This window comes from Nelumbo lutea, chromosome 4, assembly GCF_056320005.1.
Source record: "Nelumbo lutea isolate HS-2025 chromosome 4, American lotus-T2T, whole genome shotgun sequence".
Taxonomy (NCBI): domain Eukaryota; kingdom Viridiplantae; phylum Streptophyta; class Magnoliopsida; order Proteales; family Nelumbonaceae; genus Nelumbo; species Nelumbo lutea.
In genome coordinates this window covers 7,191,422-7,205,665 of record NC_142687.1, presented here as the reverse complement: position 1 = coordinate 7,205,665, position 14,244 = coordinate 7,191,422, and the positions used below count along the sequence as shown (strand labels likewise).

The 14,244-nt window shown below is 40.7% G+C and overlaps 1 protein-coding gene across 1 annotated transcript in view; it reads right to left on the bottom strand.

Annotated features, from left to right (window-relative positions):
- GSL8 (glucan synthase-like 8) overlaps positions 1-14,244 on the bottom strand; it is a 105,953-nt gene that overhangs the window by 58,474 nt on the left and 33,235 nt on the right. The window contains exons 8-12 of the mRNA XM_088984436.1: positions 12,328-12,425; positions 12,127-12,244; positions 11,327-11,455; positions 9,937-10,013; positions 9,751-9,835 (exon numbers count right to left, since the gene is read on the bottom strand). Of these exons, the coding sequence (XP_088840562.1) occupies positions 9,751-9,835; positions 9,937-10,013; positions 11,327-11,455; positions 12,127-12,244; positions 12,328-12,425 (507 nt within the window). The remainder of the gene's footprint in view (positions 1-9,750; positions 9,836-9,936; positions 10,014-11,326; positions 11,456-12,126; positions 12,245-12,327; positions 12,426-14,244) is intronic.

Here is a 14,244-nt window from a genome sequence, read left to right as displayed (position 1 = left end):
TATACATGGATATACTGATATGTCCCAGAAATTTGTCATGCAGTTCACAGACTCACAGCAGAATCCAAACCACTAGTACTTCAACAGGGAACTGATATTCATTCAGAAGAAAAGAAGATCACTTACAGTAGGTCGGTTCTTCGAGAGACCGCCGGCTCTCCCAAGCACTCTCAGAATTTTGTACTCAGCAAAAGTCCCTCTTCTCCATCCCCCAAAGCCCCTTCTTATACACATCTTACAGCATAACTGCCTTCCATAATAAATGCCCAGTTGGCCGAATTATAAATGCCCCTCTTCTTATTCCCAACTAACAAGCTATAAATGCTAAATGCCCTATACTCTTCCTATTCTCAACAAACAAGCTATAAATGCCACAAAAACTCTCCTTATTCCCTCCAGCCATAAATTCCCCCATGTTCAATTATTTCCCCCCCTTGGCTGCTAGCTGACCTTTCCCCTTCCAGGTGTATGTAAAATTAATTGGGGGCCTATCATTACCCGCCGCCCAAAGTCTAACCTTGTCCTCAAGGTTGAAATGAGGAAATTGGTCGCGAAGTAAGTCAAAAGGCTCCCATGAATCTTCAAATTCAGGCAGGTCCTACCAATGGATAAGCACTTCCGAACCAGTAACTCCAGGCATAATGGATGGACGCACCCCCTAAACGGCTGCAGGTTCCACCAGCATTTCCATATCAGCTGACAAAGTGGAAGGAATCACGGGAGAAGAGATATGATTGCCAATTGCCTTCTTGAGTTGTGAGACATGAAAAAACAGGGTGAATACTTGCCTCTGGAGGAAGTTGAAGTTTATAAGTGACAGCACCAATTCTTTCCACAACAGCAAATGGTCCATAAAATCGAGGGGCAAGCTTTTCATTGGCTCGGCGAGCTAGAGACTGTTGGCGATAAGGTCACACTCGTACATACACCGAATCGCCAACCTCAAAATTAACATCACGGCAGTTCACATCAGCCGAGCCTTTCATCTTTTGTTGTGCCTGGTGTAGATGAGCACGCAGCTCCCTAAGTATAGCATCTCACTGAAGGAGCACAGCTTCAACATCAGCATTAGCCGTAGAGCCAAGCTCATTGCGGATTAATGGAGGAGGATCACGCCCATAAACCACCTTGAAAGGTGTCATGCCAACAGCAATGTGAAAAGAGGTATTATAGTTATATTCTGCCCACGATATGCAAGAAGACCAGCGGGAGGGGGAATCAGCCACAAAGCACCTCAAATAAGTCTCCAAACAGCGATTAACCACCTCCAACTGTCCATCTGTCTAAGGATGGTAAGCTGAGCTACGATGCAATTCTGAACCTTGCAAGGTAAAAAGCTCGCGCTAGAAGAAGCTCATAAAGACCTTATCACGATTAGATACAATCGAGCGAGGAATGCCATGTAAACGGACTATGTTGTGCAGGAAGGCCTGAGCAACCGTGAAAGCTGAGAAGGGATGACTGAGAGGGATAAAATGGGCATACTTGGAGAGACGATCGTCCACCACCATATGTGTATCAAACCCCTTTGATTTAGGAAGAGCCTCAATAAAGTCCATAGCAATATCCTCCCAGATCTGTTCAGGTACGGGTAAAGGTTGTAAAAGGCCAGCAGGGGACATGGCTTCATATTTACTGCGTTGACACACATCACAGGCCTGCACAAACTCCTGGACAGAACGCCTTATCCCCCGCCAGTAAATATCAGCTGCTATGCGCCTATAGGTCCGGCGGATACCCGTGTGTCCTCCCACAACTCCCAAATGAAAATCCTTAAGTAAGAGGGGGATAAATGGGGAAGAAGCCGGCAAAACCAATTTACCATGATAACGTAGGTGTTCTCCAACTAAAGAATAGGCAGGATAGGCAGTCGAATCCTGCTGTATGGTATGCTTGATGTTGGCCAGAAAAGGATCATCATCGACTTGCTCCTTAAGGTCATCAAAATCAAGAAAAATAGGTACTGGAGTTTAAGTGCATTTTAGCATGAACTCTGGATAGGGCGTCATCCACGGTATTATCGGCACCCATTTTGAACTAAATCTCAAAGTCATAAATCATAAGCTTAAGAAGCCACTTATGATGCTGACCATCGAAAATCCGCTGCTCCAACAGATACTTGAGACTCCGTTGGTCGGTCCGAACAATAAAGTGTCTTCCAAGAAGATAAGGGCGCCATTTTTTAATAGCAAAGACAATGGCCATTAATTCCCTCTCGTAGATAGATTTTGACTGTGCCGACGGGCTAAGCTTGTGGCTATAAAAAGCTATAGGCCAATTATTCTGCATTAATACCGCCCTAAGGCCTACCCCGAATGCATCTGTCTTGATCAAGAAGGGCTGGGAAAAATCTGGAAGGGCTAACACCAGTACGGTCGTCATAACCCGTTTCAACTCCTGAAATGCATTCTCAGCCTCCACATTCCATGAGAAAGCATCCTTTTTAAGCAGTTGCATCAATGGCCATGCTATTTTACTATAGTTATGCACAAAACGACAATAATAGCCTGTAAGTCCTAGAAAACCGCGAAGAGCTTTAAGTGAAGATGGTTGAGGCCAGTCAACCATGGCCTGGATTTTAGAAGGATCGGCAGAAACACCAGCCACGCTAATAATATGACCCAAGTACTCAATGCTAGGCTGAGCAAAGATACATTTCTTTGTGTTGGCAAAGAGACGGTGGGCGCGCAACACAGAGAAGTCCTGTCAAAGGTGATCCAAATGGGCAGCTTCAAAAGCACTGTAAACCAGAATATCATCAAAAAATACAAGCACAAAGCAACAGAGGAAATCATGGAATACAATATTCATTAATGACTGGAAGGTCGAGGGCGCATTGGTGAGACCGAAGGGCATGACAAGGAATTCGTAATGGCCCTTGTGGGTGCGAAATGCAATCTTGGGAATGTCCTCATTGCGGACCCGGATCTGGTGGTAACCCGATTTAAGATCAATTTTGCTGAAAATAGAAGCACCATGGAGCTCATCGAGAAGTTCTTCGGTGACCGGAATGGGGAACTTATCCGAAACAGTAGCACGGTTAAAGGCTCTGTAATCCACACAAAAACGCCAACTTCCGCCTTTCTTCTTGACTAAAAGGACCGGGCTCGAGTAGGGGCTTGTACTTGGCTGAATAATACCCGCAGCCAGCATATCAGAGACGAGACGTTCAATCTCATCTTTCTGGAATTGAGGATATATGTAACGACGAATAGAGATAAGAGAAGTGCCCTCCTACAAGACAATAGCATGTTCCGTAGCCCGTGTAGGGGTAAGCCCGTAGGCATGTCAAAAACATCTTTGAACTCATCTAGTAAGGCGGAGATTGGTGGGGCTGTAGGCAAGACAAAGTTCAGCGAAGGATCCACTATCTGCAACTGTTTTAATTCTATCAAAACCCCTTGTCCCCCATGTTGTAAGTTACGCATCATGGCATGCAAAGATACCTGAGAGGAACAGAGAGAAGGGTCGCTCTGCCACTTCACCAGGACACCTCCCAAATTGAGCTTCATAGACATGTTACCCCAATTCATTACCGAGTCCCCGAGGGATGCTAACCAAGGAAAACCGAGAATGACATCCGTAGAACCCAACTTTAAGGGAAAGAAATCAGCAATGACATCCAATTCGAGTAAGTTGAGGCAAACCTAACGGCAGACTCCGGAAGTTCTCACCTCATCACCATTTCCCATCTGAACTCCAAATTCGTGTGTAGGGGTGCGGAGTAATTTCAATTCTTCCACTAAAGTTTCGGAGATAAAGTTGTGGGATGCACCCGAGTCTACCAATATGACCACCTCACGTGACAAAATGCATCCACACACCTTAAGGGAATTTTCCGCACACAACCCAACAAGAGACGAGACACAAAGTGTGGCTGATTCTGGAGCCGGAGCAATTTCAGTGTCCCCGGAAGTGCAGTCCCAATTAGACGCATCAGAAGCAATTTCCTCCACGTCATCTTGAACCCATAAAACCTGAAGTGATTTCTGAGCACAACGATGTCCCATGCTGTATTTCTCATCGCAACAGAAGCATAGACCCTTCGCGTGTTTTTGTTGCATCTCTTTGTCGGTCATCTCTTTGAAAGCAGGAGGTGGGGCTTTAATAATAGGGACTGATGAAGGAGGAGGGATTGCGGCTCGTGTAGGTCGAGTGACAGCATAAGTAGTCACTTGCAAAACCCGTGAGTTAAAGTGGGTTCCAGAGAGGGACGTTGCGGGCCCACGAGGATATGAACTGGATTGATAGGCCCATAAGGCCTGATTCTTTTCCTCAATTTTCTGGGCTGCAACCATTTTTCTAATCAGCCCAACGGGTTCCATCTATCGGAGTTCAGCCTGGATATCTGAGTGCAACCCGTTCACAAAGGCTGCTTCTTCAAGGACTGATTCCGGTAGGTCATGTAAGGGGGCAGAAAGCACCTCGAAATGGCAACGATATTCCTTGACAGTAGTGGATTGACGAAATGATAGAAGTTGCTCCTGCAAGTTTCCCTCCTGAGTTGATCGGAAACGTTCAAGGAGTTCCTTGAATTCTGTCCAGCTACGAAAGGGTCACCGACCATCCTCCCAATAATACCACGCCAATGCATCACCCTCTAAATAGACCACTGCCGCCCGCAGACGTTCCGCCAGAAGCAAGCCATTAATCTCAAAATAGTGCTACGCGCGAAAAAGCCAGTCGTCTGGATTTTCCCCATCAAAAATAGGCAGCTCCAACTTCCAAGGAAGTGAATCAGAAGTATGTTCCGGGACTGTCATTGAAGGGGATGTTGAGAAAGCTGCACTCTTCCCTTTGTCAGCCGCACAACTTGATGCGAATACAGGAGGAACATTGTCAGTTGTAGACAAAGGAGCTGACAAGGACTGTTGCTGCAGCAACAGATCAAAACGGCTTACCAAGTCTTGAACGCCTCCTTCCAGGGAAGTGATCTTCGAAAGTCCAGCTGTTATCTCATCACGCAAGCCATCCACTTCAGAATGCAGAGAAGTCAAGCGTTCTTCGAAACCCTCCACCTGCGATGCCACTTCCTTACCTATCACCATGGTCGAGGAAAGACGTGCTCTGATACCACTGATATGTCCCAGAAATTTGTCACGCAGTTCACAGACTCACAGCAGAATCCAAACCACTAGTACTTCAACAGGGAACTGATATTCATTCAGAAGAAAAGAAGATCACTTACAGTAGGTCGGTTCTTCGAGAGACCGCCGGCTCTCCCAAGCACTCTCATAATTCTGTACTCAGCAAAAGTCCCTCTTCTCCATCCCCCAAAGCCCCTTCTTATACACATCTTACAGCATAACTGCCTTCCATAATAAATGCCCAGCTGGCCGAATTATAAATGCCCCACTCTTCTTATTACCAACTAACAAGCTATAAATGCTAAATGCCCTATACTCTTCCTATTCTCAACTAACAAGCTATAAATGCCACAAAAAATCTCCTTATCCCCCCCCAGCCGCTAGCTAACCTTTCCCCTTCCTGGTGTATGTAAAATTAATTGGGGGCCTATCATATACTTTCTTCGAAAGAAATCAAATGCATTTGCTATATTTAAACTTTTTCATGACAGAGTGGCCACACAGTTTAATACCACCATTTGTACCCTCCATTCAAATTCAATGAGAGAGTATATTGATGGGGAGTTCGAGGCCTACCTTAAACACCATGGTATACAGTCTCAGAAGTCCTGTCCTGGCACTCTTCAACAAAATGGGGTTGTTGAACACAAAAATGGCCATATCCTAAGTATTGTTAGAACTCACATTCTTGATTCTCATGCACTTACAACCTTTTGGGTAGAGGCGTCCAGCACTATTGTACATCTTATCAACATCCTTCCATCATCTGTTCTTGATAATATATCTCCACATCAGTCTCTGTTTAAGACTCTTCCCAACTTATCCATGCTTCATGTGTTTGGTTGCATATGTTTTGTTCATCTTCCTCCTCATGAGCGCACTAAATTGTTTGTGCGATCTGTTTTATGTGTCTTTCTTGGGATATAGTTCTAACCACAAGGGATTCATATGTTATGATCCTCAATCTCGATGGACTAGAATCTCTCAGAATGTGATATTTCTTGAAAATCTTTCATTTTTTCAACATATCACAAAGTATTCTGCTCCTTCAGCTTCTGTTCTTCAACACTTTGACCCTGTAGGTACCTCAGAAATATTACCCTCTTCTCATTTGTTGCATCAACTCTATTTCAAGAAGCAACTAGAAGCTTTATCCCCTATGCTCCCAACCTCTCCTCCAAAGCAAGGTAGGACACTCACTCCTCCCTCTGTAAGTACACCATCTCCTTTCATTCGTGTTCCTACTTTGTGCCGCTCCACTAGAGTTTCTAGACCACCTGACCGCTATGGTTTTCCTTCAAACCATAGCTCCTTCTCTGTTGTTTTGTCCACTACAGATATCCCCAAGTCTTACCAGCTAACTGTAGCACACACTCACTAGAAGGATGCCATGGATGCTGAAATTGCTGCTCTTATAGAGAATGACAATTGGGAGTTGGTTCAGCCTCCTCCTAATAGCAGATGGGTGTAATCTGTGAAGTTGAAGTCTAACAGCAACCTGGACAGGTATAAGGCTAGACTTGTTGCACAGGGGTTCAAGCAAGAATATGGGATAAACTATGAGGAAACAACCCGATAACCAAGATGGCAATTGTTCATCTTTTGTTGGCCATTTTTGCAGTCAAGAATTGGGTTGTTCACCAAATGGATGTCAAGAATGCTTTCTAGCATGGGGATTTGAAGGAAGTTTTGTACATGAAGCCTCCTCCTTGTGCCTGGTTTGAGAGGTTAAGATCTGTGATTATTGATGTTGGATTCATACTGAGATCCTCAGACTATTCTCTCTTTACATCTCAGAGTTCTCAAGGGAGTGCATTATTTCTCTTATATGTTAATGATATTCTCATAACTAGAGATAAGCAGGATGGTACACATCAGCTCAAGCACCTTCTTAGTCAATCCTTTAAGAAGAAAGATCTGAGACCAATTACATACTTCTTAGGCTTGGAAGTTCACCACAATTCTAGTGGTTATTTCCTTAATCAGCAGAAATAAGACACTGATCTTGTCAGTCTTGATCATCTTACTAATACAAAATTCGTTGATACTCCCGTAGAAGTCACCTTGAAACTAAGCAAGGATAATGATCCTCTTCTTGAAGATGCCACCTTGTATCGTTAGCTTGTGGGCAGCCTTATATATCTAACAATGACTCACCCAGACATCTAATATGTAGTCCAGATTGTGAGTCGATTTGTTTCTGCTCCACGCCAACCTCACATGATAGCTTTACACTGTGTCATCAAATAAATCCGTGGTACACTTTCCTATGGTGTGTTCTTCCCATCCACCTCTTCACTTCAACTCTCTGCATATGCGGATGCTGATTGGGTTGGTTGTCCAGACACCAAAAGATCCACTACTAGGTGGTGCATATTTCTAGGTGATTCTCTTATCTCATGGAAATGCAAGATGTAACAGACTGCTTCCAAGTCACCCACTGAAGCATAGAGCCATGTCCTCAATATACAATGAGATTATTTGGCTCCTCCAGTCACTTTTACATGATTTAAATGTTTCCAAGTCCTCTTCTGTTCCTTTATTGGCTGACAATCTAAGTGCAATCAAGGTTGCTTCTAATCCTGTCTTCCATGAAAGGATGAAGCACATTGAAGTGGATTGTCATTTTATAAGAGATCTCCTTACTACCGATCGCATTTCATTGCCCGATTTGCCTCATGTACAATCTAATCTTCAACTTGCACATATTTTCACAGAGGCTATGATTAGGGCCCGACATTCCTTTCTCATGGACAAACTGATGATGATGCCCATCCATCAATTTGATGGGGAGTGTAGAAATAGAGATAGTGAGGGCTGAATAGTAATTTTACTTATTTGTTGTATCATCGCTTTTCTATTCTTTGTATCTTGTACATTACTTTTTGTACTATAAAGACAGAAGTGTCCTTTTACATTCTTTAATATAAATAATCCTTTCTTGGTGTGGTCAACCATTAGACAATAAACACCCCAAATCTGTGTTCTTTTTCTTGTTCAAACTGCACCGACACTATCAACTCTCATCACTCCCCTACCATCATCTCTTCTCTTGACACTATGCCCTAAAAAATATTTGGTCCTCTCCCTCTACATAGATCCTTAGCTCGTATTCTATTCCTGCAAATAAGATAACAAACGAACTTTGAATAGTAGAAATCTCCTTTACCTCCTACTCTTGTCATCAGAAACCAAGAACTTACCACAGTACTCCCCAATCATTCTAAAAGAGAAAATGCACCACATGTAGGGCAATTCCCAGAATCCAATCTAAATCACTCTCCTTTGACCTTGAACCAAACCTACTACCGAAAACCACTGGCTTAATCTAAGATCACAGGTTCTTCTCTTTTTTCTTCCAACTCCAAAACCCAATCAGCATCTCCTCCTATGTGGAACATGAACAAAACAAGCCGCCATTCAACTTTCATGCTCCCAAGACTATCTCCTTTCCACATTCGAAGGCTGCCCAGTCTTCCACATTATCCACCTCTAAATTGATTCCAACAAACCTACCAACTAGGTATGCGTTCAAAACTTTCATCATCTCATCCAACTTCCCGGCCTTCCTTGTGTCAATCCACACCACTCCATTTCGATCATCTCGTGTCTCCAACTTAGCCATCTTTATAAATCTTGAGCTGCATAGTTCAATAGCAAGCTCATTTGTTTTATTCTCAGGACCAGCAGGAGTAGGAGACTCCACCAGAGCAGAGTTTCAGACAGTCCTACAAGGGTTAAAGTTAGTAAAAGATTGAAACTTTGATAGATTAATTATTGAAGGTGACTCTAAGCTGGTAGTCAGCTGGTTAAAGGACCCAAGCTCAGTAATCTGGCCCTTCAGAGAGGAAATAAAGAGATTTAAGCAGTTAACGTCTAATATGGTTGTGAGGATTCAGTGGGAAAGAAGATTGGCAAATGGGTCAGTAGACTTCTACCATAGCTATTGGCTTCAGAAATAACTAAGGAAACACTTCTGCTTTATTCTCGGGGCCAGCAGGAGTAGGAGTCTCCATCAGAGCAGAATTTCAGGCAGTTCTACTAGGGGTGAAGTTAGCAAGAGATCGGAAATTTGATAGATTGATTTTTGAAGGAGACTCTAAGATGGTAGTCAGCTGGTTAAAGGACCCAAACTCGGTATCTGAACCTTCAGAGAGGAAATAAAGATATTTAAGTGGTTAACATCTAATATGATTGTGAGGATTCAATGAGAAAGAAGATTGGCAAATGGGTTAGTAGACTTGCTTTCCAAGCGGGGGGTGAATAGGGATTGATTGTATTGGGCACAGTTGTAAATCTTTTGTATATGAGGATGCACTCGTGCCTCTGCTTGGAATGCTTAGCGTGTTTGTACTTTTCTGTTTTTAATATCATTGGTAACAAAATTTCTACATTCATTTATCAAAAAATAGAAAAGAAGAATTCTTTATTCAGCCCTTAGAAGGTAAAAATATAATTTTATAACTTCCATCAAACAATTCATCAGTTGCCACATATAATGAGAAATCTACCAAAAAGAACAAAAAACATAAAATATATGATACAATACTAAATCTTAAAGTAAATTTTGCAGAGAATCAGGATTGACTCAAGTTATCACTTTTTTTCTAGTATGCCAAGTAAATAAAAAGAAAACAAAGTTAGGGGTTGCTTTTGAACCAACCGTTCTCCATTTCTTAAGCTTAGGCTTTGACAAATATTTACTCTCCTTCCTTAATGGCCAACCCAAGTCAAAGCATGTTGGTGACCTAAAGATGCATATAAATTAGACAATAACAACATTCTACAAAATCATCCATGCAAGTACCAAAGTATAAATATAATATAGTAAAAGCAAAGAAAGATGAACCAGAAATATTCATTGAAGTCATCATAATTCCTCCATGCTGAATGTGCAGCTTTCCCATTGTTATTTCTGGCGGCTTCCTGTAAAAAAGTTCAGAGGCTAAAGTGAAAATGTAAAAAGCAAGGCAGAAAACAGAAAGAGAGAGAGAGAGAGAGAGAGAGAGAGAGAGAGAGAGATGCTCCAAACACCCACAATAAGGCTTCCAAAGATCAATTATGACATTTCAGACATTCACAATTTCACAATGCTCTGTACTGTTAAGTCTAGACAATTCTATGCAAGCAACCTCTGTAAATGATCATCATCGGTACAGAAGTAAAGGTTGATACAAAAATAAGGTTCTAGAACAACAGTATAAGAAGCATGTGCAGAATAACCCACCTGCATATATCAAGGTCAAGGATGGTTGGCATGAAATGCAATTTCATAAAATTTTACCATTCCTATCAAATGGTAAGGTCGAGCTTTTCAAACAGAAGTTAAAAAGATGGTTCCAGATATCTAACAACATGATCACCAAAATCAAATACAAATTTTTGACCATTTGACCGGACTTAAAGGCTATTCTATTCACTGTAGAGGAATATGCAGCTTTTCATTTGATTCCTCTAGAGCTTTTTTGTTGACAATAAAATAAAAAAATATTAAAAAGAGAAAAGAAGTTACAAGAGGACAGGTGAAAGGCATCGCCTGACAGAGAACCCCTAAACACCACAAAGACAGAGCACACCCTCCAACCAGAGAACACCTAACACAACAATTCCCCAATCCTTTACACAACTTCTAAACAAAGCACATCCCGAGACAAAAGTTTGCCAATTAACCCTTTGACCCATCCCCACCTTTTGAAACTTTTAAACAAAAATGAATCCTTCATTTGATCAAACCTCTTCAAACTCTTCTCCAATTTTTTTTTTATCAATAACATCAAAATTTTATTAAAACACATAAGATGATTGTACAGAGCATATAAGTAAAAGGTGTAAATGGTAAAAAGACAGTGAGAGACAAATCTCTTATCTCTCCCCACACCCAAGTTCCCGATTTACAATTGTGCCCAGAACAAAGTTTCTCTTCCCACCCCTTGTTTGGGTAAAGAATCCGCTACAGAATACTTTATCCAGTTGTTGTAGATTTGTGAAGTTCACTGAATATATTTTTTACAGTAAATAGTAAAGGAATATCATAATTAACTTAGAAAAGCATGCACAAAGGTTTTAAGGCATTGAAAAAACACCCAAGTACACGAGTTTCACCATGTAAAATTTGCAGGTGCTTATATTCCCAACTTCTACATCAAAGCCATTGGTATTTTTACCCAAACAAACAGGAGAATTGAGTCTGTTTCATCAACACAACAAGCATGATTAAGTAATAAAAAGAATACACTAACCGCTGCCATCGCCTCATAGATAGGAGAAATAATCCGATTGAGGTAAGAAACAGAACCATCTTCTAGCATGCAACTTGCAGCTTGTTTAGCATCAGCATGGTCTAATATTGCATCTAGCTCCTTTGCCATCTGTATTTTACATATTAACATACATGTAAAGATGCCAGGAAAAGTAATAATAACAATAACAACAATAATAATAAATAATAATAATAATAACAAGAATAAGAATAATAGAACCCAACTGTATTCACACTTGCCACACCATTTCATACACATAGAATCTGTTGTTGTTTTTTTTTCCTATTTTCAGTAGATTTACCAACAACAATATAAGGTGCAAGGCATCCAATGATAAATCCTGATCCACCAAATATGTAAAAGGTGGCAAGTCTTGAGGGGCCCAAATTGCACTTGTGGTTAGTGTGTCCCTAGATTAAAGTCACTCCCTTATTGTTTTTATAGTCACTGACAAAAAGGGTATGGCTCCAATGAAGATAATAACGATTTCGCTCCAAGACATTGGATAGCATAAAAACATCATTAAACACTGAGTTATGCCACAATACTCAAACCAATGACTAGAAGCAGTTATGCAATAACCAGTGATGCCATGCTTAACAAGTAATAGTATTAATACATTATAAGTGAACTATGACTAGTACATAATAAGTGATACTCATCATGCACTGCAACAATTAGTTTACTTGGAAACAGCACAGATTCCAGATAAGACTATGCAACAAAAGCATAAACCATGTTCTAAGGCATGCATTCAGAAATAATTATAGTATACTTACATGGTGGAATATATAGCAAATGCATTCAGGGAGAAAACGAGCATTTGCAGCTTCGCCCCATATGAGAAAATATAATGAAACAAACATTATCTTTCTGTCTCTGTCAATTGCTTCTAAACTGCAAAAAATTACAGTATTAGTTTATCAAGGAGTGGCAAAGGATTCAACGCTCCCAAATAGTTAACAAAATGCAAGAACCACCTGTTCCACACAACACGCATCTGCAAGTACTTGCACCATTTCATGTAGTTGTCCAGTACCTTTAGGAAAACCCCAGTGATAGCTTTCTCATCTATCTTCTGCTTGTGAGAATGAAAATAAGATGAAATTTGTTACATGTTGATCATGTATGAAAACTATTACCAAGAATGCAAAACCATGCTTAGATTTAAATTTCCTCAACACAAAAAACAAAAAAACAAAAATAACCAAAAAAAAACTCAGTAACAAATTCTGAATGGATGAAGTGGTTCAAATGAATGACTTATTTCCTTGTCTTTTTTTTATCAATATTATTTCCTTGTCTTTTGGTGGATAAAACATTTAAACTGGGAAACATTTGAGGCTATAGTAATCAACCAAACTTCAGCTTCAGCCATCAAGGAGCTCACAACCTACTTAAAAATGTATTAACTAAAAGACAAATCAACAAATCATTCATTTCAGCGATTTCAGCTGTTATCCAATGTTCCCAAAGTGACGGATCAGAAACAGATCAAGTCATCAAACAATAGAAATCCAACAAAGATGGGACTCATCTAAAAGAGCTTACATTGGCACTTCGAATGAAGCTGGAGAACAAATGGAAAAAGCTAAACATCATGACTTAAATACAAGAAGAAAAATAAGTAGCCTGTAATCCTCAACTTTGTCGCTTAAACAGGGATTGGAAGGCCAATTAACTTGTGGATTTCATAGACCTTTTCAGCAAATCAATATTTCACCATTAGATGAGGATATGAGAAGATAAGACCTGACTCTTAAATCCTAATGGCACTTTCATAATCCTATTCTGGTCCTCATATTAGGGAGGAAGGATTTTTACTCTTTCACATCAAAAACAATATGGTTGCTTAAACAGAGCTCCTTTAGCGGACAAGAACCAACCCAAGTATCCTCCCAAAATTTAACAGAAACCCCACAGCAAACATCATATATGATGAAATGGAGAGAATGAGGCAGAACGCAATGAATAACTTTCCACAGAGAGGCCAGTAGCTATAGTAGATACACCTACATCCCAACCTTCCATGAATGTCAACTATTACATCATGCCACAATCTATCCCTTTTCATCAGCCACCTCCATAGCCATTTCCCTAACAAAGCCCTGTTCTTTTTATCCACACTTCCAATACCCAAACCTCCCTCTTGAAAATCCCTACACCAACTTCACATTTAACCAAGTGACCCTTCCTTCCATCACCCGACTCCCATAAAAAATCCTTCATAACCTTCTCGATTTTCTTGGCTACCTTTTGAGGGATTCTAAAAACTGACAGAAAATAAATTGGCAAATTAGCGGGCATAGATTTGATTAGGGTAATCATTCCTCCCAAAGATACATAATTTCTCTTCCAAGCTACCAATCTCTTTGCACATCTCTCCACTATTGTGTTTCAGAATCTCCTCTCTTTAGGGTTTGATCCTAAAGGAAGTCATAGGTAGGTCAATGGTCAACTAGCAATACGACATTCTAAAATATTTGCAGTGTCATTCAATTCCTCTTCCTCCAAGTTAATCCCTGCTATACAACTCTTTTCAAGATTGATTTTCAGATTAGAAACAAGCTTAAACTTCTTCACCATCTCCTTCAAGTTCCTGACCAAATCTTGCTATCCTCCCTCACAAAAAATTATAATATCATCCACAAATTGGAGATGAGAAATTGAAACCTATTCCTTACAATCTTCCATCCTTTTATTTCATTTACCCTATCAGCCTTTAAGATCATTCTACTAAACAAATCCACTATTACGGTGAACAGAAAGGGTGAGAGAGGATCACCTTGCTTCAATCCCCAACAAGCTGGAAATAAGTCTAACAATCACGTTAACCAGAATAGAATAGGCAAAACTTAATACAATCAAAGATCCATTTGCACCATCTCTCCCCAAAC